Source organism: Momordica charantia (genome assembly GCF_013281855.1).
Source record: "Momordica charantia cultivar OHB3-1 chromosome 4 unlocalized genomic scaffold, Mcharantia_2.0 BLBB01000004.1, whole genome shotgun sequence".
Taxonomy (NCBI): domain Eukaryota; kingdom Viridiplantae; phylum Streptophyta; class Magnoliopsida; order Cucurbitales; family Cucurbitaceae; genus Momordica; species Momordica charantia.
The window spans coordinates 4,258,961-4,286,839 of record NW_028275162.1 but is presented as its reverse complement, the minus strand read 5'-3'; the positions used below and the strand labels follow the sequence as shown (position 1 = coordinate 4,286,839).

Here is a 27,879-nt window from a genome sequence, read left to right as displayed (position 1 = left end):
AAAAAGTTACGAAATGATACGTTTTTGTTTAACTAAAATCACATACTATTTTTGTATTTTTAAATTCACGTCCACTGAATATTACAATATAACTTTTGTCACTTACTACAATTTTATCAATTCAACAAATAATTTTATATATTTTTTTAAAATTTATTATTATTATTATTTTAGTTCAACCAAAAATAAGTTAAGCCCTTCAATTAAAGAAAAAAAAATCAATACTCTTGGTAATATGCTATATCTCCACCATAATAATATTAAGCTATATAATTAGTTAATATTTTATTTTAGAAAAATTTCAATTTATAGCATAAATTTAATACGTATTCCAAAAAATATCACCATTTTTTCAAATACAGTGTAAACGTAATTTTTGTAGTGTAGTTTATATTAATTTGAGTTTAAGTTTAATTTCAATTATGTTACTTTTTAAAATTTCAAACTTTTTTTTGTACGTTCAAATATGTAATTTACGTAAAATTCTCGTTATTATATTTTTTGAGCTCAAAACCTATTCTAGAATACTATTAATTTAGTTAGAAATAAATAACAATATATAAAATGTTGTCTCTTAATTTTTTATTGATCAGTTGGCTAACCATATCAATATCAACAAAAAGAAAATCATATTAAAGATTCCTCAAAATATTATAGAAAGTACTTAATATTTTAAAAATTGTATAAAGACAATAATTTATGATACAAGTATCTAAATCCTACAAAAATATCTGATAAAGGGCACCAATAGAATATATAGAAAAATTGTATATGTTTACAAATGTACATATGAAGTAAATTTAATTAATTAAGCAATAAAATTCTACTTTTTTTAGGAGAGAGAGATATTATTAATTAATAATTTATGTCTTGTACTTTTTTTTAGGCCAAGTTCCATAGCAAAAATTAGGTGGCAAAAACAAGACATACCCAAATGTCACACATTAAATATAGAGATTATATTATTTAATACAAATGAGGTACAGCTGGTGTGTGAAAAAAGTGTTAAATTGGCATATTTAATTAAAATTACATAGTTTCTAAAAGTGCTTCTTGCCATTAATTTAACCCTAGCACCAAAAATTTCAATTTGGTACCAACCAATTTGAATATATATTTAAAATTATTTCATAAAGATTAATGGTTGAATTATGCTCGGTCCAATAATATATCTACTCATTCTTTAATTTGATTTGTTTGCCTCTCATGGAAACGCTAACTCAATTGATAAAAGTTTTAACTAGTTAATATTCGAAATACTTATCATCAAATTAGTTTGGTCTATATTCAATAAATTTTAATTTAGCCTTAAATATTATTTTGGTTTTTGTAATTTTAATTTTGATTATTTTGATTTTTTACTCTCAAAGTGATAATTTTAGTCTAGTCCCTGTATACTTTCTACATGTCCCTTCTCGTCTATGTAATTTTAAAAAGTGTTCATCTTATTTTTATCCAATTTCTTTTGGTTACAATTTTAACATGACATTTCACGTACAAATTTTCTTGAAATGTAGCCATAAAATTTCCATTGTATATAAAATTAATGTTAAAATTAAGAAAATAAAGATAAAAATGGTCTTAAATATTTTACAAGTATACAGACTAATAAAATGAATCAAAGTTGATAGTACATGAACAAAATAAATGGTTGAAAGTACACCCACCAAAATAAACTCAAAGCTAAAATTAGACAGTCAAAAATAGTATTTAAACCTTTTAGTTTATTAGCGGTGACTTAATTGACAAAATACAATTAATTTAAGATTATGTTAGGGAATTAGATTTCGCCACCTCACTTGTAAGTTGTACCGTCCGGGGGAAAATATGAGATATAAAGTAACAGACATTAATAGGTATCTTTAATGGTAAGTTTAATTAAATTATCTTAAATGAGTGAAATTGTTCCTAAGAGACTAGAGCTACCGAGACTCCTACTTTATCTCTTAGTTGCGTGACATATAAGTTTACGCTAAATCTTTATTCAGGTAAAAAGAAAGCAATATATTTTTTGAGAAATTAACCTTGGGATAAAGTTAACTTCGTAATTTATAAAATGACGAGAGACAATTTTGATTATACATCAATTAGATCTGTGATATTAGGGATTTGAATCAAATTATATGAATAAATAAAATGATAAATTTAATTTAGTTTAAATAAAAATCCACAGATCTCCTTAAATCGAGGTAAATGTTGTATGGAAAGATTCTTCGCATCATATTTTTCTATAGGATATAAAAGAAAAGTTAGTATAAATCTGTCATATTAGTTATACTTACCTAGATGTAAAATATGGAATATTGCTCGGATTGCTTTTATATATCATTTTTTAAGAGAATTTAATTTCACAATTTATAGGAGTATCTTTGGTAGTTATTTTTACATCTTGTTTAGAGTGATGTTTTTGCTCTTGCTATCACTAGCTAGATAATGTTCATTATAAATTCTGACTATTTATAGGATTTTCTTGAAATTTATTTTCATAAGTGGATTGTTATATTTTAATTTTCTGGTTTCGGTGTCTATGTTGTTGTTTGTCTGCTTTAGTTATATTGTTACATTTCTTTTTCGTGTACTTGCAATATTTATTTATACATCTTTTTATTCCTTTTGTGTCTTGATATCAGGCTGTAAGATGAATTTTCTTGTGCAATATATATTTTATCTTTGGAAAAAAAATCAAACCAATAATAGTGACCACCTCTTCCACTAAAGAAATTTGATAAGAAAAAAAGAAAATTAGTATTGCTGACGTGTCAGATGGGTAGTCTAAAGTAGATGACTAGTCTTTATTGTAGAAAGTACTCAAGAGGGGATAACTATGCACCCGACCCACCCCATCCTCTCCTTTATGTGACACGTGGCAGAACCATATTGAGAGATGTTTCAATTCAAATATGTATAATGTGCAACTAAAATAAAATAATGTTTTCAACATTTTGCAATTTAAGATTGTTTGAAATTTCTCCTCTTTTTCTAATTGGGGTATATTGAATGAATCAACAATACCCTTTAGAGAATAATCTTTATAGAACTATGTTCTTTTTTCTTACCATTTGGATAAATTTTTATGGGAATCTTCTTTTCTTTTATTTTTAAGATAATTAGATAGGAGCAAGGATTAAAATATCGATATTCATCAATATTATTATAAAATAACAATTTTATAAAAATTATCTTAAAAGAATAATTAAAGTTAATTCCACTTTCTAAGAAAGTAAAATTATACATCTATTAGTAAATCACACATTCATAGTGGTAACTAATTGATAATTTTTAAAAAAATATTTCATGGATATTTAAAATTAGAGATATTAATTAGTCTTTTAATATTGATGTCAAACCCTCCCATTTACAGTTACATTGACATATATTTTAATTCATAGGAGAGGTTTTGTTTCATTTTATGTTTCTAAAATTATGGTTGTTTACTAATTAAATAAAATAATAAAAAATTAGTATAATTTAAATAAAATGTTAGAAAAATAGTCGCTAAATGATAATTACAAATATAACAAGATTAAAATACAAATGTATAAGTAATTACTTAAAAAAATATGTATGATGAAGATTCAACTCTCAACTTTTGGTTGACAATATAGATCATCTATATTTAAATTAATCATTGATTGTTTTCTTCAAACAACTAATTATCACATAAAATAAGAATACTAATTGCTATTATTTTAATCTACCAATAATTTACTGGTTCTAAAAAAATATCCCAAACTAAATTATACATTTTTAACTTTTTAAAAACTAAATAAATGTTTCTGAAAAAGGATTCTAGAAGACTAGAATCAAAAAAGAAAAAAAAAAAAGAAGAAAGGATTTCTTAAAACGAAAAAGTGAAAGCAAAATCCTTACCGGTCAACCGTCTTTAATTAATATATTTAAAATGTAAAATAAGCAGACGTAATCTTTTGCGAGCCAATAGTTAGGTAAAAAGAATAGAAAAAAAAGAAAACAAATGTTGGAGTAAAATGAAAAAGATCTCGTCGTCCTTCCTTATTTAAAAAATTTTGCCGCATGGCATAAATTTAATTCACATTTTAAAAATGTCACAATTTTTCATGTTTTTAATCTTAAAATTAGATATTTCATCTTAATAATTTAGATTAAATTTTAAGTTAATCTCCGTAGTTTAAAAATTTCAATTTAGTTCCTACAATTTAGATAATTTAGTTGATACGATTTTAAAAGTTTCAATTTTGGTAGAAATTATCTTTAATCCATTTTGTTTTGTTACCTATATGAACACCCATTATTAATTTCTTTTTCTTACGACGTAAATAACAAATATGTAAAATAAAACAACCCTATTAATGTTAAGCTTAAAGAATTATACGTTGGTCTAACAAATCAATATTCTAATTGATTTGAGATCTCAACAGGTGGCAAAACCGATTACATAATATTATTGCTTTTTTTTTTTCCTTTTTGGTAAAGAAACACATAATTAATTAATTAATTAAACTATAGTCAAAAAGTGATACGATTTTATGGACAGTTTGGTTTACTAAGTTGCAAACACGTTTCCAAACAAATTAAATAAACAAAACCGTCGCTTCTTTGTCTTTGGTGTAGCCACAAAAAGAATATTAATTATTACATTCTTTGTTTGAAGATTTGGCCTTTTTATTTATATTTTCTAAATTTAAAAAAAAAGAGGATAGAAGAACAGTTGGAAAATGGGGAGCAAAGCAAATGGATGTCTGTTTTGTATATTAATTAATTAAAAACCCTTACAATATGGCAAAGTTTGCTTTTGTTAAGTGTTTGAGAAGCAAGAAATATTTGCTTATGCAAAAATATTATTCTAGGTTTAATTTTGTGACAAGTGTGTGTTTTTCAATATAGTTTTACATATTTAATAAATCTTAAATACAAGATGGGGTTGACTGGAAATGTAGTTGTGACATAAATAAACATTCATATTATATGATATGATATAAATATATATCAATATTATCATCGTCTCCCCTCTCTGTGGCAAAAATGTGAGTAAAAGTGTCCATCTGAATCTAAGTCAACCAGTCAAAACATCTATCTCCAACCAAAAATTTGTGAGTTCGAATTTTTACTCTCTAGATGAAATCTTCAAATGAATTGGGTGTATTTTTAATTACGAGTGAAATCGTCATTTTTATTATTGTTTCTACAAGATGGGTATATGAGTAAATATTTTAAAAAGAATTTACGTTGCTTATTTGAACAAGAAAAAACATTAATTAAGTATTAAGTGTGTTTTTTCTTGATAAAAATTTGAAAAGTAACCCTTACCATCGTTTATATATATATTAGTACGGTAATTTAGAGATACGAGAGATTTCATCTCTGACCTCAAAGAAAGGATTACATGTCAATTATCGTTAAACTATGCTCATGCTGACCTATTTATATATACTTATTAATATGTATTTCAACCACGAAAAAAACTTAGTAAAGGGGTTAAAATAGTTGTAGGATCGGATCATGGTATTATTTTCCCTCATCTCCCTGATGTTCAATCGAATTTGCTCCATTTTACTTAGTCAAAGGAGTGGTGGCAGGACAATGATCTTTGTGGTAGTGGGGTCGAACTCGGAAAGCTAGTTGGTTGGGGTTGTATTCTTCCAAGTGGATGAAGTCGACTTGGTGATCGAGGGCTTGGACGTCACTTCTTCATTCTTGACTTTTTGGGTGGGGGTTTCCCTCGGAGTGAAGGCTTATATGTCGAAAAGAGACCGACTAATTCCCAAACACATAAAGAAAAAGATGAGATCTTTTGCGAAGATACGAATATGCAACCAATTGAGGACGATATTTTTGTGGGCACGAGCAAACATGTAATGACCCCTCTTATAAATGTCATAGTACGCAAATTATTAGCCTTTCGTTTCTTGAGTGTTATGTAATTCTTGTTGGGTAAATACACGTTGTATATGTAAACTAATAATACTAGCAACAATTTACAACGTAACTGGCTACAAACAATTATAGATCTTGACAGCTTGATGAACATAAAAACTTTACGAAATATAGTCGAGACACGCTACAATAGCGCTAACCTGAAGACAATTATTCGCTCTGCACAAGTTGCTAGCAGACTACAGCGATCGTCTCAGCAGGATACAACGACTAACTCCAGTAGAACAACAACCTCGAACTACTTGTATCTGGCAGAACTCTTAGATACTTGCTCCCAACATAAACAAGAGGAAAAACTCAATGGTATGCTTGGATATCTCAAAATGAAGCAAAACAACAACTATATATAGTTGTCCAAAACAAGTAACATCTCACAAGTTCTTAATACAAATAAAGTTACAAATGTGTAACGTTGAAACTTTAACAAAATAAAAAGAAAAAACTCATTATTTAAAGATATAACTTCAATTTCAATAAAATGAAGAAACATAACAATTAAAACAATTGATAAACAACATGTAAAAAGAGATTCAGAACGTATATGTGAATTATAGTTACGAATTTAATTTCAGGGTGTTAAATTCGTAAATATTCAACAAAGCTCCAACAATTTCTAGGGTTCCTTCTTATTTTAAGTAGTCAAATTTTAAAAACCATTTGATATTTTTATATCATTTTACTATCAATTGCTTTTTGCTCTATAGATGTGAAGTGTCCTCTTTTAGAAAAATAAAACTTTGGTACAACTTGTTCTTTTTTCATTAATAGAATCATAAATAAAGTTGTGGATAAAAATGACAAAAAAAAAACGCATCTCTTAATTATAATAGTCTCAAAGTAAGTCTCGTATACATAATGTGGTAGACATGAAAAGTAAATGTTAACATCGTCATACACATGATGAAAACGACCATACACGAACTTACATTTATTCTCATAAGTGATAAAGAACATTTGTTTTTTGTAAGCTCATGTGTAAAATTTTCGTCCTCACAAACTTTGAAGCAAATAATGAAAGTCGTTTATTTCCATAAGTAAAAATTCTTGGTTTCGAATTTTGTTGGGTGATAATTAGAACACGTCGTCACTTACTAAGTATCTTTCATCTCCACTCTTTTCAGTGACCAAAGTGAAGAATTTGAACTCTAGATATAAGAACTTTAAATCAATTGGACGTATTATGCAAGTTGAGTTATAAATTTATATTAATGAAACATCTCTCTCAATCCTTTTTCTTTTCTTAGAAAATTTAATGATATTTGTAATATATATCTATATTCAAGATTGCTTACTTAGAGTGAATTAAGAGTGTATTCTGAAAAAAAAAAAGTTTAATTCACTGAAAAGTGTTTATCTAGTTCAACTGGTTAAAGTATCTACTTTGGACTAAAAGATTGTGAGTTTGAATCTCCGCCCCACAAATTGTACTAAAAAAGATTACTTTTGAGATGTTGAAGTATCAATTTTTTTAAAAATGGAAAATTGTACTACCGTTCTTTTTTCGATAGAATAATAAAGTTGTTGATACAAGGACAAAAAGTTGTATCTTTGAACTTGTCTTGAATCGTTATGCACACAATGTGGTAGACATGAAAAATAAACGTTAACATCAATGCATGATGAAAAATGAAAATGATGTGTAAAAACAAACTATTTTTCGGTGTCTCATGACTAATTAGAATATTTATTTCGTAAGATTATGTGTACCATTTTCATCCTCAAACTTTAAAAATATGATAGAATATTTGATTTCTGGTGGTAATTGGAACACGCATTGCCTATGTAAGTGTATTTTCATTGACGATGAAAAAAAGTTATTTCAGCACCCGTTCTTGAAGTCATTTCAAAATACTATAGGAGTATGGTTGAGAGGTGTTTTTGGCGTGACTAAAACACTTTTTATCAGGTCCAAAGCACTTCTCTTTCGTCGAATGCTTGACCAAGAAACATTTAATTAGAAAACACTTTTAACTTTTGAGAGTATAATTATCAAAATTATTTTTACTATAATTAAATATTTTTGCTAAAAATACTGATTCTAAAAATACATAAAAAATGTCTTCAAATACACTTTTTTTTTTTAATCTTACAGTGATTTTGAACTTACAAATATATAGTGAAGCATCATATATAAGAACAACTTGCAAAGCATTTTAATAAATTAAAATCACTTTTAAAATTCAAGAAAAGAGCCATTAATTCCTATGCACACAAATAAAGAGGATTGGGATCTTTCAAGAAGATCCAAAGTATTGCCCCAAAAAAAAATATATATATATATATATTGTCAAACATTAATGACGCTGTGCACAAATTCTTAGCCTTTTTTTTGTGTGTGTTTTATGTTAGTTTTAGGTTTCTTTTTCCAAATAGTCAAACTTTCAAAATCATTTGGTATTTTTTATGTACGATTAATTACTTTTTTTTTTCTTTCTATAGATGTGAAGCATCAACTTTTGAAAAACAAAATTTTGTACAACCGTTCATGAATTATAAAATTAATGATCATAAAAAAATATTGCGTTCTTAAACTTGTCTTGTATCATTACACACAATGTGGCAGACATGCATGAAAAATAAAATTAATGTTGACATCATTAATACGAGAACGAAAATGACCCTACACAAATATATATTTTCATTCCCAACAAGTGATTACAACACTTATTTTTCATAAGCTCATGTGTTTCATTTTCATCCTCACAAACCCTTAAAAAATTATATTTTATCTTCATAATTAAAGCACACTCGAATATTGGATGAAAAAACAAACGTTGACACACAATTTAACATTGAAAAATTTTCCAGCTTTAAATTCTGTAAATATGTACCTCTATATATATGTATATATTTCTGAGAGAGATAATAAAACTAGAAACACATCGGTAGAAATATGGTTATGAGCTCAATTTTCTAAAACAGAAAATAAAAAAATAAAATGTAACAAGTTCCCTAAGGAATGTCATAGTGTGGCAAGAGTTGGATGGAAAAATACCACATGACATGTGGACGACCCGACAGCTTAGTTGGGTATCATCAAGAATGGTCAAATGAAGCTAAGGGAAAAGGCCGACCTGCACCCAGAACTGAACCAGAGACTAGAATTTGGGAGTTTCGCCTAAGTTCCGTAAAATCGACCTGGGGCCCCGACAGCTATAACTGCCGGTCGGAGCCGTTCCAACGGCTTTGTCCCCCCACTACCTATAAAAAGGACTCTTCTCCCCTCTGTGTTCAGATACGCAATTCTGCTCCGAGAATGACTTATTGTGGCTCGCGTTTTTTCTAACTTGAGCGTTGGAGTGTTTGTTCCTTTTGCAGGTCCCTCTTGCTTAAGGTCGCACCTCACTAGTTCGTCCTTGCTGCCACGTGGCAGATCTTAGGTAGCTCCACACAATCCTGCATCAACAACACGGTCTTGAATCTTGTGGTAGCATTTACCTCGGTTGCTGAACTCAAACAAAAATCTCATAGTTTTTACATTACATTGGATACCAACACCAAAATATTACTTTCTTTTCCCCTTTCCTTAATTCAAAAGAAAAGAAAAACCTTAAAGGAAGTAAAAGAAGAACAAAAAAGAGGGAGAGAGTAAAATTTTCAAAGATATATATAAAAAGCCATATATATTTATTTTCATTGTCCCACCATAGATATAGGAAATAATATCCAAAGTGTTTTTAACCCACAAAGTTGTAGTTGAAAACAATGGCCACTTTTGGGTATAGGTGAAATCATTTTCCAAGCTTTAGTTTTTGTTGTTTGTGGAAGGCATCTGATACTTCCCTTTCTCTAGAGAAAACACACTCAATCACTACTCTCTGGAATTTTCCCTGAAAATGGCCCATACAATGCCAAACACTTGGCTTGGCTACCCTGCTGCTCTACAACTGGAAAATAAAAATGAAGAAAATTTTAAAGTGTGAAGAGATATTTGAAGGATTATAAACCAATGGGGAAAATGGAGAGAAGAGGTAGCAGTGGCAGCCATTGTTAGTGCTTTTACACTTGGCTTTGGATTAGGGTTTTCAAAATGTAAGGGCGCTAAATACCAAGGGGAAGAAAACAATTAGCCATCCCTCTCTCTGTTTCTTGGGGAAAATGACAGTAGTCAAGAGATGGAGAATTGAACGAGCTTTTGAAGGGCTTCTTGATTATCAGCAAATGGCAGTGGTTGCTCTCTAATAATAAGATCAAACCCTAATAGAGAGAAAGGCCAAGGGAAAAGTTTTGGTTTTGGGTGTCTAATAAAGCTCAACTTTTCCCAACTTGATTTTGGTTGATGGGGGTTTTTTTTTTCCTTTAATTTTTGGGTGAAATATTGTGGGGTTTTGAAAGTTTTTGTAAAAATGTTGTTTTGTTGGTGGGTTTGGATTCTTTTGTTAGTGAAGTATGGGCATGTTGGAGGAAAAACATGGGTGTGTTGGAATAATTGTTATACGACTTTTTTTTCCCTGTAAAAATGAGAAATATATGCATCCAACCCATCTAAACAAAACAACTATATATAGAGGGCTTAGAAAGATTGTTGAACATAAAAGATGGAGAAATGCAAGCCACTAAATAAATAAATAAATATATATATATATATATATATATATATTATATCGATATGCAAATTTGGATTATATTTGGTTTATTGTTTTTAGATTTATTGAATCAAATAGATTAATATGTATTTAGCTTGTTTTTAAAAATTGTTTTCCAATCATGTGATCCAAATATTGTAAATTTTGAAAGGAAAAACATTTTTGTGGTTTAAGTGTTTACGGATTTTAAATTTGAAACTTTAAAATGCAGGATTAGATCAGAACAATAAAAACTTTGATAAATATATTATTTCATTTTATAAAGTGATTTGATTTTTGTTAAAATTAAAACATGTGAAGGACAATATACAAGTTAAAACACTATTTTGATCATGGTACTTTGAGTTTGAGTTTGAGTTTTGGTTCATTTTGGTCCTTGTATTTCTAACTTTGGTTCATTTTATTCCTTAAACTTTTTCAAAATGTTCATTTTTATCCTTGTACTTTAACAAGTGATCATTTTGGTACCTATTTACAAAATTTCAAAACAAATTCTACACATAATGTAAATCTTTTATAAAATCATAGTTACATTTTAATAAAAAAATATTGAGTGTAGTGTCATTTTGAAATTGTGGTAGAAAAAATGAGACTGAAGATAAAATGATATCTTTTTAAAAGTACAGGAACAAAATCGAACATTTTGAAAGTACATAAACTAAAATGAACTAATTATAAAGACCAAAATGAACGGTACATGACCAAAATGAACCAAAGCTCAAAATGCAATGACCAAAATAATATTTTTAACCTAACATAACAATTCTACAAAATTTATAACAAAAATGTTAACAAATCAATAAATATTATCTTAGATTCAACCTAAACATTTAGTTGGCCGTAACTACCAATTTACAAATATATTACGCCTCCAATAATTTTTTAAATTGAGATTCAATTTATTATGTTTTTATTGAATTCTCATATTACCAACTAAACTTACCTTTATTTTTCGATCGATCCTGGATCTCGAGCTTAGATCTCAAACCTTTTAAACCTTGCCACGTCGAGAACATCGCATTCCTTAGATAAGAAGCCATCCCAATCAATATTGTACACTACTCACCCTTTTTAACCTGAGATAGGGAATTATAAAGAAGTGGGACCAATGTTTTTTCACCCATTTACAAGATCACAATACACGTGTATAATTGCTTCACCACTTTTTTTACAGCCATCAACATTAACCTCAATGCCCTTGTCAATAGTTAGTGGGGGTAAGAAAGAATATCATACAAAGATTGCGACACAAAGATTTTGATTTAACCTTGCATAATTCTATAACTTTTCTCCTATGAAATCTTGGATATAAATTTTTTTGTGGCATTTATGTTATCTATTTTTCTCAAAATATTCACTTTCTAAATAAAAATTTCAAAAAGTTCTCTCCTCCCCGCGAATTCGCCGCCAATGATTTTATGATTTTACAGAATGGTAAAATTTTAAGATAAAAATATCAAATCCATAGGATAATTAGTGATTTACTATGTTAATATCTTCGTTGGTCAATCAACCATGTTTAGAATTAACTACTAATAAAAATAAGCAATGATTTACCAATTTGATGTCAATAAAGAATTAACGTAATAAAGAAAAAAAAATTCAAGGGATAAATATACAATAGACCATTTATAGATCCTGAGTTAAATCTTTATAATTTATACTTTTGTTAAAATAGAGATCTGTTTAGTATGCTACTCAGCTAAGAATTATTTAATTATCTATTGTAATCCATTATTAATAAACAAGTAAGTCAAAGTGAGCATAGCTCCATGGTAATTGACATATACCTCAAATTAAGAAATTGTGAGTTCGAATCTCCTCCACAATACTAAAAAATTAATAATAATAATAATAAACAAAATAAACAAATAAAAGAATACGAAAATAAAAGAATATTAAAAATACCATTCAAATTAATTTGAAATTTCTACCCTCCAATGCCGGAGATGACGTGGACCTCCTGGATTGTTCCGACACATCATTAGCAACGCAGCCCACCTTAGAATAATTGGGCCAAATCTCAAATGAAGCCCATAACTTTAAATGGGCTGCGGATTATCGAATTCCAGGCCCAAAGTCCACGTCCTCTTTCTTCTTCTTCAAGCTCGAGAAAACCTCCACGACGGAGACTGCGAAATTCTCAAAATTCAGCGTTCGGCCTCACCGAATTTTGTGGCTTTCTACGATAATGGAATTTTTTCTTGAAGAAGGGAAGCAAATTCACGAGCAATGCTCCACTCTTGTTCTGGTTCGTCCAACAATTTCTCTGAGCTCCTGCTTTTTCTTTTTTCTTTTTGTTTTCGTTTTCGTTTTCATTTCCTATCAAGTAGTCAATCTAGCAGACGATTTTTGCGTCGCATTATTTTTGGGTGGTCTGAATACTTACGAAGGACGTGGAAGTTATAAAGAGAACGGAAATCTACTTTCCTCATTTCTTTTATTTTGTTCATTTTGCCATTTCCCCTGCCTTTGGCTCACTGCTAATTGTTCATAGAGACTCAGAAGAAGGGCGAGGCTTTGTGCCGTATCGTGATTTGATGGATTATTTACTTTATATTCCTCACTACTACGAGTAAGATTGTAATGTTTCTGCAATTCGTCGTTACTTGCAGTCGTTGCCCATTCCTGCGAATGCATGTGCTTAGCTTTGTGTGCATTTCTCTGTCTTTATAGTATAAATAGATAATAGCAGCTATCTGAGCTCGATAATCTGAGATCATTGGCCAATTATTCATTTCCCTTCTTCCTTGTTTGTATTTTCGAACTGAGAAACCAATGGCTATAAGTTTGTTTTTGGCATTAGAGCTTCAGAGCCAAGTTAAGTGGAGAGCCCGAACGTTAGGACCGTAGCCTCTTTTTCTGCGAATAACTGAAACACAACCATGATTCATGAAAATTCCGGAATATTGCACTTAGCGTCCAAATACACACACCCAAAACAACTCCTAGTGAATTTCCCCCTTTGAGTTGGGTCCTACCATTCCTTTCATGACCCTTTCCCGTGAAACTTGACCAGTAGATTAACAGAACTCACATGAGCAGGTTCTAGAAGAGGCAGCCTGGATGACAGCATATACTGAGTGGTCAAGACCAATCCATAAGGAATGGTCACAAGCTGGTTATACTCCTGAGTCCTCGATGACTGGAAATGTCATGCCAGGATTGCCAGATTTTCCACTGGAACTGGAATATGGGATGCACTGTTGAGAAGGGTGGATTAAGTATTACCTTTCAAGTTTTGAGCTAACAGAGCAGCCACACACTTCTCCAGGCATGGCATGCAGAACTAGGCAAAAGCAAGGGCATAGCAAATGAGTTGGAGGTAATAGGAAACTTTTGATAGAGGCCAGTTAGATATCTTGAGAGTTTGGGCAGATGTGCATTTTGTTATTTCCACATACCATATAACTAATAGTGCTCTATTGAATACATAAGTAGCTGCTTATTAGTTTTGTAAATAAATCGAAGAATCAAAATTCTGAAAATTGGATGTAACTCTTTCAGTAAATAGAAAGTTGCAGAAAGTTCAACTGAACTTTTTTCCAGAGAACAGATGCGTGGAGTTGGTAGACCTTCCAACTTTACAATAATATATTTGATATCAAATTTTGCACAGTTCATCAATCTCATTCTGACCTGGCCTATTGGGAAAGTCAGAGCTTGCAGAATTGGACAAGATCATAGATGCAACTTAGGAACACAAAGCACAATGTTAGTTTTGTAGAAAACTAGGGTATTCAGCATTATTATACTACGATCATGCTTGTATTAACTATTAGCCTCAGAACCATAATTGTCATTCCTGTTTAAGTCTTAGATACGGCAGATTGTATGTGCATGACATAGAACCTTTGGCAGTAAATTTTACTGCCTCTGCTGTCTCCTCAATTCATTAAGACACAGGGACAGGGTGTCACATAACATGACTCCTAACCTCTCTATACTCCCCCATCATGATGCAAACAAGGTTGAAGTGGGAAACTGTGAAAAGATATATAATTACAAAGTTGGTAATGTTCAAATCCTAACTTCCTACAACAATTTATCTTTGAAACTCATTTTGCACACTATTGAAATTCTGAGAGGACTTTTAGTGGAAGTTTCGCCAAACTGTGCTTTGACGATAGAGCACGTGTTGAATTTCAACTTTCTGTTTTCGTTGTTAGGAACTTTCACCAAGAGCATCTTGATCATGACCTTTATACACGAAGTTCTGCAAATATGAAATCAAGAGTTTCCTCTTTTTGGCCATGACCTTTCGGACCCCATCATAGTGCATATCTAGTCAAGTTCTTTTATGTAAATTTGTGTTAAGCCACTTAGGACGTTCATTATAACTTATAAGGAAGCAACCTTTTGAGTGAATGCATAAACTAAACTGACAATTAGAAACCTCGTGAATTTTCTCATTGAAAAAAAAAAAAAAACTCTTTGAATTTGAATTTTGTTAAAACTGGTCATGCTTGCTCAATCTGACAGGCATGTGCATAGCTTTGTATATTATTCTCTTTGTTTATAATATAAAAACTATGGAAGACCTCTGAACTCGGCATGCCGTGATCAATTTCTTCAAAGTTTTGTATTTTCTTTTTGTTTTCTTTCTTTTCCTCCTTTTAGGAGTTTTGTTTCCTTTGACCATTTGTTGTTTTTTTTCATTATATGAATGAGAAGGTCGTGAAACAAAAAAAGGAAAAGAAACCGGTGGCTATCAATTTGTTCTCTAACTAAATTGGGTACTTTGTTTTGATTATCAATTCATTCAGCCAGCGTTGTCAATTGGGAATGTGGGGCAGTTAGCAGTAGATCTGTTGGTTTCATCAATGAGAGCAGGGAGAATTGGTTATTTTGATGATCCTTATGTTCTGCCCTGTGTTGGTAACAATGCTTACGAGCCACTTCCTCATGGGGAGCTTGCCCTCCCTCTTGAAGGTCTGTCTTGCTTGACAGTAATTTATTATTCAAATTTCTTGAAGTGGTATTGGAATTTATAATTTTCAACACGAGCTGTGTAATATCAACTTCTTTTTATCTTCTGGTAACGCTTTTCTAGGAAGGCTTGAATGAGTTTATGCATTAACCTTTTTCTTTTCTTTTCCATTTTTTTTTCAGTTTATGAGTCAACATCTAATGCGTTGACCCTTATCCAGCAAAGGTCACCTGTGATCAAGGCAAGTTCTAATATCCCCGCGGTATTTACATATTCCTGAATATTAGGGCGATGTGCGAGGTATATAATGCCTTATCTTAAAAAGGGGGTATATAATGTCTTTCAACGAGACTAAAACTGTGGATAGTCTCTGCAGAAATTCATAAAATGAGTATTGTACCCTATCGTGAATAATGTTTCTATCATCTCAAAGTGTAAGTCTACTTTTAGAGTGCAGTTCCAGTATCTCCAATCCAATTTAGACTTCAGAGAGATCACATAGCAAGAGAAATATACTAGTCTATTATGTTATCCATTTTCTGCTGCTATATCGAGTCGATGTTAGTACTGCTCATTGGTTTGTTGATTCCTTTTCTTAGCTTTGGTGGTGTCAATTTTAAAATATTTGAATGAATATATGGTTGTTGAAACAGGGAAAAATGGTAAATTTTGCAAAGAACTTGGTTGATTTTATTGCAGCTTGTGGGAAGAAGCATGTTGTTCTGCTTTCTAGTTTAGATTTTGGAAGGTGGCAACAAATTGATACGTCAAGGTATTTATATGGTACCTCTTTAATACATCTTGGTCAGTACATTTAAAATTTTTAAGGTTAATTTTGTTGCTAAGTCCACCTTTTTAGTCGCATAAGTGCAATGAAGCGATTAGTATACAAACTGAAGCAACTCTTACAATAAATATTTAAACCTAGTCACAGCTGTTTAAGGACCGTAAAGCATATTTTGAATGGATGGTTTGCCAAATCTATTAGCTTAGAAGTTACTTGTAAACTATTTTAATTACATTGCCTGTTCCTTGCATACAGCAAGGCTGACCAATTAACTGTCATTCCATAGTTGTTAATTTGGCCTTCGGATGCATATCAGTGGTTCGCAGATACATTATCTTTCTAGCACCAGCGATGATGGAACTGATGACAACTGTGAAAAACTGGGATGGAGAAGGGTGCAGGAATATGACCCAGCGCAGCCACGATGGGAACATCTTACCACTTTAACTAAAGCCAAGGCTACAGAGGAGAATGACCTGCCTTTTGATGAGGGGTTAGAGGAGGGAGACTACCTCCCAAGTCTACCATTTGCCTCTCTCTTCACTTGTTTGAAGGTATAATTTTGTAAACATCACTATAAACTTTGTTTTTATTCAAGATTTGTTTCCCAAGAATGGCACTTATGTTTGTTGTGGTGTCAAGGCCAAAGGTGTAAAGGTCACCTGCTTATTATGCTATTGTTCAGAAGGAGACAACATACCTGATGCTTTCCACTTGGCTGAGGCAACAGGCAAACTTCTCGGTCTGAGTCCTGGTAATTCCTTAGTTTCACTTGCCAATATTTTCACAACTGACATATCTTTCTACCTGTTTAGTCTTAGGGTAAATTAGAAGTTCAAACCCTACGTCTCTTCCTTTCTGTATAAATTCAGACTATGGTGGCCATCTACCTAGGATTTAATATCCTATAAATTACCTTGGCAATAAAATGTAGCAGAGTCAGACAGTTATTCCATTAGATTAGTCGAAGTGCAGGCAAGCTGACCCAAATACTTACGGAATCAAAAAAAGAAAAAGAAAAAAAGAGAAAAGAATAAACAGGTAGAAAGATAGTAGTTGTTATGGGGTGCTCCTCCCGGTCTAGATACGTGTGTCTGAGCCTCTGCTCGAGTGCCCCATAGATGAGGAGGATGGGCCTATGACTTCATATGTAGAGTTTAGCTCGACTTCAACCTAGGGAAGATTTTGATCGCATGAAATCTGGGAACATACTTTGATGAACGAAGGAACATAGTTTGTTCATATTCTCTTAAATAAGGTTCTCCATTTCTTAAAAATAAAATCTAAAGGCATCTCCAGAGTATCTCCACCTTGTGTATGTATAAACAATTACTTCGAAGTATCCTTGCATGTGCGAAAGATTCACATTCCCAAAGTATCTCGCTTATCTATACATTCTTTGTCTAACAAACTTCCCATATTGGGAAGGGTGTAACAATACTCATTCCCTACACTTTTTACATAAGCAAATATTTTTTATTTTCTCCCCAACCATTTCATCATAACTAATGGGCTCTAGAGCTGTTTTCGTAATGTACATTCAAAGTTTTCATTTTACTTTTCTGGAATCTGTACAACTGTAAAAGTAACACTTGAAACCTCTGTCCTATTTCTTATGACTTTCGATTCAGGTGGCGAAGGTATTAAGTGGCTTATCCCCTTCTCTTGGAAGTCTGTTTATGGACCACCACCAGATGTCTCCATATTCTAGACATGGATGGATATAATGAATGATCAACAACTACGACGATCAACGCTTTGCCAATTTTGATAATCTAATGCCAGAAAGACCCAGTTGAGGAAGATATTGTTGTGTAAAGTAGAATCATGAAAAGGCACCTCTGAATCCATTCTGTTACAGTACAGGTGCAAGCTTCTCCCTGTTTGATGAACTATTTAACCTTAATGCATCTTGAATGAGAACTTTTTTTTATGTTGAAACAAACTGTGTTTGGTTTACCATTCTGTAGTTTCAAAATAGGAATGGACACAGATTGAGCCATATTCGAGGGATAGTTGCAAAACTAGCATAATAGAGATGAAATCTTTAACTTTTTTATAGCATTTTAAAGGAGATTTTTTCTGTCCCGGTTTCCATTTTGTAGTTTCAAAATAAAATAGACAACCATATTCAAGTATTAGTTGCAAAATTAGCGTAATATAGACGAAATGTATACATTTCTTAGGCTCTTAACCACTTAGAGTCGCTTGATTTTTTGAGAATCTAAATATCTAACGGGAATCTTAAAAATTCAAGTTATTGAAAGCATCCAAAATTGTTTGTATGCCTCATGCTCGAGTAACCAATATTCCTATTAAATAAACTCACGATTCCTATTAAATAAACTCAAGAATTTAGATGCTCATCCCACAAAAATCTTACATTCCCATATGAAAAACTGCCCCTAGCAGTACAGTTAGAGACTGTTTTGCTCATTATCTTCAATTTCAGTATTTATAATATCTTTTCTTTTTCTACTTTATGTTTTGATAAATAAGTATGTTTACTCAAAAATTTACTTTTTATAAATATACTTTTTTAAATTCTTAATCAAATATTAGAAACTTTTAAAGAAAAAAAAAATTCTAAAAATATGTTCTTATTTTTCTAAATTTTCAAAACCAATAGTTTTTTTGAAATGATAAAACCAAAGTAAGACAACAGATCTATAAATAAATAAGCTTAATCCGACTAAAAATATGTGTAATTATTCAAGTTAATTCTTGTTAGTCAATTGTACTGCCACCCGACGTTGTGTTTGATAAATATAATTGAGAAATTGTCTCAAAAAGACACTTTTCTTAATAAAATAGTCGCACTTTTTAAAAAATTGATATTTTTATTTTTTTATTTTACATTTTACATTTTTATCATGTCTGTTTTGTCCTTCCATGTAACAATAAATATTTATTATTTCAAATATGATATTAATTTAGTTAATTATTAACTATGATTTGAATATTCAATTTATAAATCTTCAATCTTTCACGTGTTTTAATTAATTTTTATGATTTTTTTTATTTCAAAGTTTCTATTATAATTATTCTAATTATAAACCATCATGGAAAGTTATTGCTTAAGTGTATAAATTAATTTTCAATTAAATGCCTGTATTAGATATCTTCATTATAAATATATTTAATGTACATTATATATTTATAATATATTGAACAAATTATTCGTAAGAATAGAAGGTGCATTATAAATATATTTTAATATAGATTATATACTGTAAATACATATACTTCAGCCAAAGTGAGTATAGCTCAGTGGAAATGTCAATCAAGAGAGTGTAGTTCCATTCCCCACCCCACATGTACTAAAAAAAACATATGCTTCATTTTCATCAACTTCTTTATTCATTTTAATTTATTTAAATGTACACTATAAATATATTAACAATTTGTTTGTAAATGTTAAATAGGTATATTATAAATATACCTTACCAACTTGTTTGTCAATGTTGGATATATACATTATAAATATATATTACATACATATTATACGGCGAGACGTGGGTACATTTTCTAAGCATTGGGATGGGTCGATCCGACTTATTTTTTTAATTGGCATCTTTAGTGAGGTTTCTCACAAATAACTTTTTTTTCACCATGGTCTATAGGGTGTGTATTTCTTTTAGACTACAATTAGACTAATTATTATCGCTTTTAACAATGGGTTTTTGAAAAATTGTGATATGATTTATGAACTTTTGGGTTTATATCTGATGCGTACTTAAATGACTTATTAAATACTGTACTTAAATGACTTATTAAATACTTTCAAATTTTAAGGTTCTATTAAATACAAAATTGAAAGCTCAGGATATACCATACATCTTTTTAAAAGTTCTGATCTATTAAACTTAACATTGAAAGTTAAATCATATTAGACTAAACTCTAAAAGTTGAGAGACTAAACTCGTTGCTTAGCCTAAATGAAGTCATTTTTAATTTATTAGAGTTGAAATTCAATAAAATGTATAAAAAAAAAATATCAAAAGTCTTTTCCCATGATAAAGTAAAAAATGGTCTGAACTTTTTATTAAAAAGAAAAGGAAGAGAAGAATCAAGATATTATTCATTATAAAAATTAAGAATCATTTGGAATTATACTTCTATTACTTTAATGACATTATTTGGCATTTACCTGGTTTTTTATCATCATAATTTCATATAAAACTGGCTTTTAATTAATAGATTTGGATTTGGAAATCTTTAGAGCCATTTAACTTTTCAATACAATATTATAGTTTCAATTATGTCATTTTCAAAAGGAAACAAAAATATGTCATTTTCAATCTCCATATACTTTTTTTTTTTTTTAATTCAACGACATGTAGAAGTACAAATTCAAACCTCTAAAGTTGAGGATATATCCTACCAGCTGAGAGTTGATCTAATTTTTATTGTTATTTTTTTGGACTATCTGCAAATTATTGTTATTATCCAGCCTAATATTGAAAAGACAATAATTCAAGAAGGATGTAAAATCTAGCAAAAAGAAAAAGAGAAGAGAGAGAGAGAGAAAAAAAAAGCACCGAAATCTAGATCCATCATCAATTATCTAAAAATTATATTATATTTTTCGCCTACACTACCTTACCATATTTTTTTAATTTTTGAAGTTTTATTTTCGTTCCTATATTTTTAGTTAAACCTTATTCTGAACTTAATTTAGATGAAAATTTTAATGCAATTTGGTGACTCTGATAACAATGACAGAGTTATTTATATATATATATTTTTAGTAGAACCAAGATTTTAAATATTTATAAGAATATTGAGGTCTCAATTTTATAGAAATGTAGGTGAAAATATTGATTAAACTTTATTTTAAATCAATAAATAGAATGAAAATTCGAACTCATGACTTTTATGTTGAAATTAGTGAAATTGGTCGGAGTTTAAAAACTTTACCATTAAAAAAATCATCAATAATGTCCAGACTTAATTATTAAAAATTCAAACCATACCACAATCAAACCAAGCCAAAGAGTGTCCACATCTACCTCAATTAGAATAATTACTATCCACAAAAAAAAAAAAAAAGAAGTCTCATCAAATTATAATAATTCTCATAACTAAACACAGATTTTTATAAAATGATAACATTAATAATGACTAAATTTCCAACTACATTATTTTGGGCAACATGGTGCCCCATTCATATGGGTTTCATCTCGTCAGATACACATGATTTCTCTTTATTTAAAATCTCCAACTCAAACAAACAAACAAAAATTACAATATAATTTTTATTTTAATTGTGCAGAATAATCAAGTATGTGTTGGTTATTAATTTTTTTTTTGTTTATAAAAAATAATTGTGTTCTAAATTCATATAACACGTGTGATTTTTTAAATTTGCAGCTGGACACGTCTTATTTTCCGTAGACTATATAAATCCAACTAATGGACCAATGGGAATTATTTTCAAAACAAATATTTATGTATTTTTTAAATAAAGTTATTTTTTATTGTAAATGGTAGTTCTATATGTGCATGATTAGATAGATTCAACGCTAATGGTAGTTCTTTTTTTTTTTTTGTATTTATTCTTATAAATACAAGAGCATCCTTTTAAGAGATATTTTAAAAATAAATTCAACGTTAATTATTTTATTTTAAAATCATTATGTAAATTTAATGACTAAAACCTAAGCTAATTTGTATTGTAAATTTTCTATCCACCGTAAAATCTTAATTTATAAATTTAACTTTTTTACACCAACTCATCAAAACTCCACTTGTTTTTACTTGAATTGAGGGTTAAAATACTATTTTGGTTCCTAGCTTTGATTCAGTTTGACCCTTCTATTTTTAGAATGTTCATTTTCCTTAATGAACTTTCAACTTTTGTTAATTTTTGTCCTACTATCAAAACGTTCATTTTGATGATTGTTTTAGTCTCCATTTGCAAATGTTTTACACAAATTCTATAAACAACATAAACCCTATAATATAAAGTTATAGCTACATTTTAAGAAATATATTGAGTATAGTGTCGCGTTGAAATTGTAATAGAAAAAAATAAGATAAAAAATAAAATGAAATGGCGAAAACAATAACTTTTTTAATAGTGTGAGACAAAACTAACTCAGTCTCACTCGCAGTCGTTAGACGAACATCCCCAATTCCTCTAATCTTGGAGAGTCTCCCATTTCCCATCCTCACTGCGCCATGATTTCCTGCAGTAAAGGACATGAACCAACTCCTGTCTGAATTTACATGCACCGAAGCTGCACTGTCCACTACCCATTCTGATGACCGGTCTACAGGTGTTGTGTTACCTTCAATACAAGCTAACACCTCCGTTGACATGTAATGTAAAGTGTTCTCATTTTCATGATCCTCTTTAAGCTTCCTGCAGTATTTCTTGAAGTGGCCCTTCTTATGGCAGTAAAAACATTCGATTTCTCCACTGGAACTCCCACTACCCCTCTTATTCCTATGTTCCTGCTTCCCGTTGTACTTCATCTTGCCCTTCCCCTTAAACTGAGCTACCAAAGCTGATTCAATCCCGATTTCTGTCTCTAATGTAATTGCAGACATTTTCGCTAATTTTCTCCAGGCTTCCTCAGATAAGGCGGCATCACAAATAACTGAAAATTTCAAGCTATTTTCTCATAGCGAATTCGACACCGCGGTCTTCATCGTCTCCCAACTATCAGGCAAAGATGTCAACAACCTCATAGCCTTCACATTTTCCTCAATCTTGACACTCAAACTTGTTCAAGATATCGGTGAGCTCATTAATGTGAGAATTCTTCGAGGTTCCCTCCTCCATGTGGATATTAAAATACTTCGTCCATAGAAATATTTTTGTATTGGCAGAAGGTTTTTCATACCTGTCTTGCAAGGCCTTCAACAACTCTTTTGCGGTCGTCTCTTTTGCCACGAGACTGCATACCCCCATTGATAGTGTCATTCTGATATTTGCAACGGCCTGCTCATCCATCTCATTCCAAGCTTTGTCTGTCATATCCGCTAGTCTCTCCTCCAAAGTTTTGTGTATCTTCTTGCACGTAAGAAGATCCTTTACTTGCATCTTCCAAAAACTGAATTCTCTCCATTGAACTTCAGAACCTCTTCATAGTAATGATGTGTGTGATATTTGTCTCCCATGACTCTAAAACCTAGGCACTGATACCACTTGTTGGAAAAAATTTCTCACCAATATTTTCCAATTGAGATGTATGGATTCATGGATCAATGTGTCTATTATAGATCCTGTTCACGGGTTTAGACGTCACTTCTTCATTTCTCGACTTTTTTTCATCTCTTTTTCTAGTTGTCCTTTCTAATATTAGAAAACGTTGGAAAAAAACTCATCTAAAAATAACCTTCAATCATAGAAAGCATATAAGTACTTTTAACCACAGGACCATACATAATCTTTCAAGTGTTTATTTTTTTTTTTGCAAGCTCTTTAGATTATATGAAACCTCATTTTTAAACTAATGATTTAATTATTATCATCACTTTTTAAACCGATTATTGTCATCATTTATTAATATATATATATATATATATATATATATATATATATATATATATATAAACGAAATCCACGATTTATTAATATAATAATTTTTTTTAACATTAATTTATTAATATAATAATTATAAAAAAAACACAACACACCCAGCCACACTGTCACTGACACAAATTTGTCGCGTTTTTAATCACCCCACCATCAATATTATATTATTACAAAATAAAAAGAAAAGTGGTTTTGCTTTTGTTTATATTTTTTTAGTTTAAATACTTTTTATTTTTCCTCCCTTTTTAAGTTGTATATTTTGGTCCTAAATATATTTTAAGAACTCAGTAGTTTTAATTTTTATTCATTTTAATAAGAAGGACAAGATTTTTCTTTGGAGTCGAGTATTTTTCTTTTTTAAAAGTGTCCATTAATCTCTTCATTTTTTATTTTATATTTATTCTTTCCATTATAATTTTAATGTTTCACTCCTTAAATTTCTTATATTCTATATAATTTTTGTGTTAAAATTATGTAATTATAAATTAAAATAATCACTCTTAAGAATCAAAATATACACAACAAAAACCAATATTTTAAAATTTGAGGGAGTAAGATTGAAAGTAGAGCGCCGACAACATAATTGATAATATTTAAACCAAAATTCAAAGAACCATAGCAATCCAAATACCCCACCCCAAAAAAATGGCTTCCTCTTCTTCTTCCTCCTCCGAACTTCCCCTGAAACCCATTCCCGGCGGCTATGGCTTCTCGGTGCTCGGTCCGATCAAGGACCGCTACGACTACTTCTACGTCCAAGGCCGAGACGAGTTCTTCCGCTCCCGAATGTCCAAATACCGCTCCACAGTCTTCCGGGCCAACATGCCGCCGGGGCCCTTCATCTCCGGCGACCCCCGAGTCGTCGTCCTCCTCGACGCCGCCACCTTTCCGATCCTCTTCGACACCGCCAAAGTCGAGAAGCGCGACATTCTCGACGGAACCTACATGCCGTCGCTATCGTTCACCGGCGGGATCCGCACGTGCGCGTATCTGGACCCGTCGGAAACAGAGCACTCTGTTCTGAAGCGGCTATTCCTCTGTTTTCTCGCCGCTCGCCGGGAGAGATTCGTGCCTCTGTTTCGCAGCGCCTTGGCGGAGATGTTCATCAGGCTTGAGGATGAATTGGGGGCGAAGAAGAAGGCCGCGGATTTCAACCCGATCAGCGATGCGATGTCGTTTGATTTCATTTTCCGGCTGCTCACCGACGGCAGCCCGGACCCGAAACTGGCCGGCGACGGGCCCGGAATGTTCGATAAATGGCTGACTTTACAGCTGGCTCCGTTGGCGTCGCTTGGATTGCCCAAAATATTTTGTGTGTTTGAAGATCTCATCATCCATACCATTCCCCTACCCTTCATGCTCGTCAAAACTTCTTACAGGTGACTCTTAATTTTTAATTTTAACTTTCTTTTATATATGATGCTTCTATAAATTTTGAGAGATTTTTTAGAGATTGTTTGAGAACAAATGGATTTGAGATATTTTGGATTGTGATGAACTAAGATGGAGTGCTTCCTTGTTGGTAGATAAATTCGAAATACACTTTCTAACTTTCCCCTTTTTTTTTTCTGAGAAGAAAATTTTGTAGTTTGTCATTCATATTTTTGTTTTACTAATTTTTGTTTCTTAGTAAAACAAGGGTGGAGATTTGAATTCATCGTTATTCAGCGAAGGATAGGTATTAATCACTGTCAAGTTAAGCTAATGTTAGTTGTCTTTCCTGCATTTCATTGTTGTGAAATTACCATTATTTCAGTATATCTCTTAATTATGAGATATTTCTTACCTTTTTAACCTCTAAATCCCAAATTTATATATATATATATATATATATCGGGTTGCAAGTCGTACAAATAAAGTCTCAATATATAAATGAGGACAAATATGAATTTCTTTTTTTTAACCAAAAAGTAAAATCATGAGCGGTATACAATATCATTATAGAGATATTTGAGATATTTGAGTATTGTACTCACCCAAATATATACATATATGATACAAATAGACAACATTGAAATGTTTGTTATTACGTCGGTTGGAGATTTGATCCACTAACTTTTTATTCGAGAATATACCATTTATTAGTTACAATTTTCCTTTTATGGCCAATCTTATTTCACCAAAATTAGTGAATTTTGGAGATCTGTAACCACTAAAACTTAGTAGCTGAATTTACTAGAAATTGAACATAAAATAATAACTACAACAAGTTTAGAGTTGAATTTGATCAACAAAATTAATACAACTTAAATTGCCACTTACTCCTTCTTCCTACTCCCCTGTCCATAATGTAGATCAAAACTCAGTGTTCATTTAGAGAACATCTGTACATTAATTTCTCAATTATAACAACAAAACTTGATTCATAATGATTCAAAAATTGGGTCCAATTTCGATCACAGGAAACTTTACAACGCCTTCTACTCCTCATCGGCTTCCTTTCTCGACGAAGCAGAGCGTCAAGGAATAGACAGAGACAAAGCCTGCCACAATTTGGTGTTCCTCGCCGGATTCAATGCCTACGGCGGAATGAAAGTCCTGTTCCCGAGTTTGCTCAAGTGGGTCGGCGCCGCCGGCGAGCCCCTCCACCGGCAGCTCGCCGGCGAGGTCAGGGCCGTCGTCAAGGAACAAGGCGGCCTCACTTTCGCCGCACTCGAGAAAATGACTCTGCTGAAATCCGTCGTCTATGAGGTTCTGAGGATCGAGCCGCCGGTGCCGTTCCAGTACGCGAAGGCGAAGGAGGATCTCGTGATTCAGAGCCACGATTCTAGCTTTGAGATCAAGAAAGGGGAGGTGATTTTTGGGTACCAGCCGTTCGCGACCAAGGACGCGAAGGTTTTCGAGAATCCGGAGAAGTTCGTCGGCGATAGGTTCGTCGGAGAGAAGGGGGAGAGGCTTTTGAAATATGTTTTCTGGTCGAACGGGCGGGAGACGGAGGAGCCGACGGCGGAGGACAAGCAGTGCCCGGGGAAGAATCTCGTGGTGCTGATGGGCAGGCTAATTATCGTGGAATTCTTCCTCCGTTACGACACGTTTACGGTCGAGGCCGGCGAGTTGCCGCTCGGTTCTTCCGTCAAGTTCAAGTCGTTGACCAAAGTGACGGCTACGATTGGGTGATGCACGCGCCGTGTTGTGGACTCGAGCGCACAGGATTGCGTTTCGGAGGGCAAAAAGGTAAGTTGCTTTGATTATACGATAAAGATAATTAAATAAATATAATCTTATTTTGTTTTTTGTTTTTCTCTCTTGGTTGAAGGGTTTTTTTTTTAAATACAACATGTAGGGCGGAGGAACAAATTCACAACCAGATTGGAGGTATATACTAATTACTGCTGAACTATGTTTGTTTTGACTTTTTTTCTAAAGGGTATGTGAATGAGATGGTTAAAAGTAAAATGACGGATAATGTAATATGTAGCTTTACAAATAAATAATATTGTGTTTTATCCACGGAAAAATCTTTTTCTTTTGCTTTGAATTTCATCGATTTAACTTTAATTCTAAATTTAAATAAATGATAAAGTTAATATGATTGAATTAGGAATATTATTGTGACTAGATGAAATTATTTTTGTGGGTATTGGTCCTTCTATTATCGTGGAATATTTATTTTAGATCAAGGTTTAGACCTCTTAATTTTGGTGATGAGTTTGGGCATTTAAGTGGTTTAATTTTGTGCAATCTAATTTCTAGGTAATTTTCTAATTTAATTTTGAGGTTGCTAATTTCACCACTTAATCAATGTGTAAGGTTGAATGTCACTTGAATTTGATATTAGAAGTTTTAAGGTTAAAATATGTGTAATAAAGTAAGTGAATATTGAGGCATAATTGAGCTTTTACAGAAATTTATAGATCATAGAACTTTTTTTATTAATCAATTCATACTAAATCTAAATTTATAAAAAAAAAATTAAGATTAGAACATTGCAATAATCATGAAAGGAAACTAAGCAATATCACTTTCTTGTCATTCCAACTCATAGAAAGACGATGGAATTCATTCGATAGGTTTGTTTCCTTCCCAAACACTAATCTTTTGCTAACCTTATAAATCCAGAAAAATAGATTATTTTTTCTATTCTTGAGTGTCAATTGGTGATTAGCACGAAGATAGT

At 31.4% G+C, this 27,879-nt stretch overlaps 2 protein-coding genes across 4 annotated transcripts; both read left to right on the top strand.

The window, feature by feature from the left end:
* The first annotated feature begins 12,590 nt into the window (after nucleotides 1-12,590).
* LOC111008018 (clast3-like protein) lies at nucleotides 12,591-18,299 on the top strand. Its single transcript, XM_022280597.2, has 7 exons — nucleotides 12,591-12,750; nucleotides 15,266-15,431; nucleotides 15,612-15,670; nucleotides 16,083-16,201; nucleotides 16,533-16,770; nucleotides 16,859-16,970; nucleotides 17,848-18,299. The coding sequence occupies exons 1-7, from the start codon at nucleotides 12,691-12,693 to the stop codon at nucleotides 17,925-17,927; spliced, it is 834 nt and encodes a 277-aa protein (XP_022136289.2). The 5' UTR covers nucleotides 12,591-12,690; the 3' UTR covers nucleotides 17,928-18,299.
* Nucleotides 18,300-24,354: 6,055 nt separating this feature from the next.
* On the top strand, nucleotides 24,355-27,220 carry LOC111007771 (allene oxide synthase 3). Of its 3 annotated transcripts, none has more exons than XR_015790558.1 (3): nucleotides 24,355-25,141; nucleotides 26,165-26,936; nucleotides 27,046-27,220. XR_015790558.1 is itself a non-coding variant. In XM_022280248.2 (2 exons), the coding sequence occupies exons 1-2, from the start codon at nucleotides 24,408-24,410 to the stop codon at nucleotides 26,877-26,879; spliced, it is 1,449 nt and encodes a 482-aa protein (XP_022135940.2). In that variant the 5' UTR covers nucleotides 24,355-24,407; the 3' UTR covers nucleotides 26,880-26,994. The 3 variants fall into 3 exon arrangements, 1 of the variants encoding a protein (XP_022135940.2); XR_015790557.1 differs by having other exon boundaries at nucleotides 24,356-25,141; nucleotides 27,019-27,220; XM_022280248.2 differs by lacking the exon at nucleotides 27,046-27,220 and having other exon boundaries at nucleotides 26,165-26,994.
* The last annotated feature ends 659 nt before the right edge of the window (nucleotides 27,221-27,879 follow it).

Coding starts and splice junctions, on each gene's coding strand:
- LOC111008018 (XM_022280597.2), top strand. CDS start 12,691: ATGGAATTTTTTCTTGAAGAAGGGAAGCAAATTCACGAGCAATGCTCC. Junction 15,432..15,611: donor GCTTGCCCTCCCTCTTGAAG/GTCTGTCTTGCT, acceptor TTTTTTTTTCAG/TTTATGAGTCAACATCTAAT. Junction 15,671..16,082: donor AAAGGTCACCTGTGATCAAG/GCAAGTTCTAAT, acceptor TTGTTGAAACAG/GGAAAAATGGTAAATTTTGC.
- LOC111007771 (XM_022280248.2), top strand. CDS start 24,408: ATGGCTTCCTCTTCTTCTTCCTCCTCCGAACTTCCCCTGAAACCCATT. Junction 25,142..26,164: donor CTCGTCAAAACTTCTTACAG/GTGACTCTTAAT, acceptor TTTCGATCACAG/GAAACTTTACAACGCCTTCT.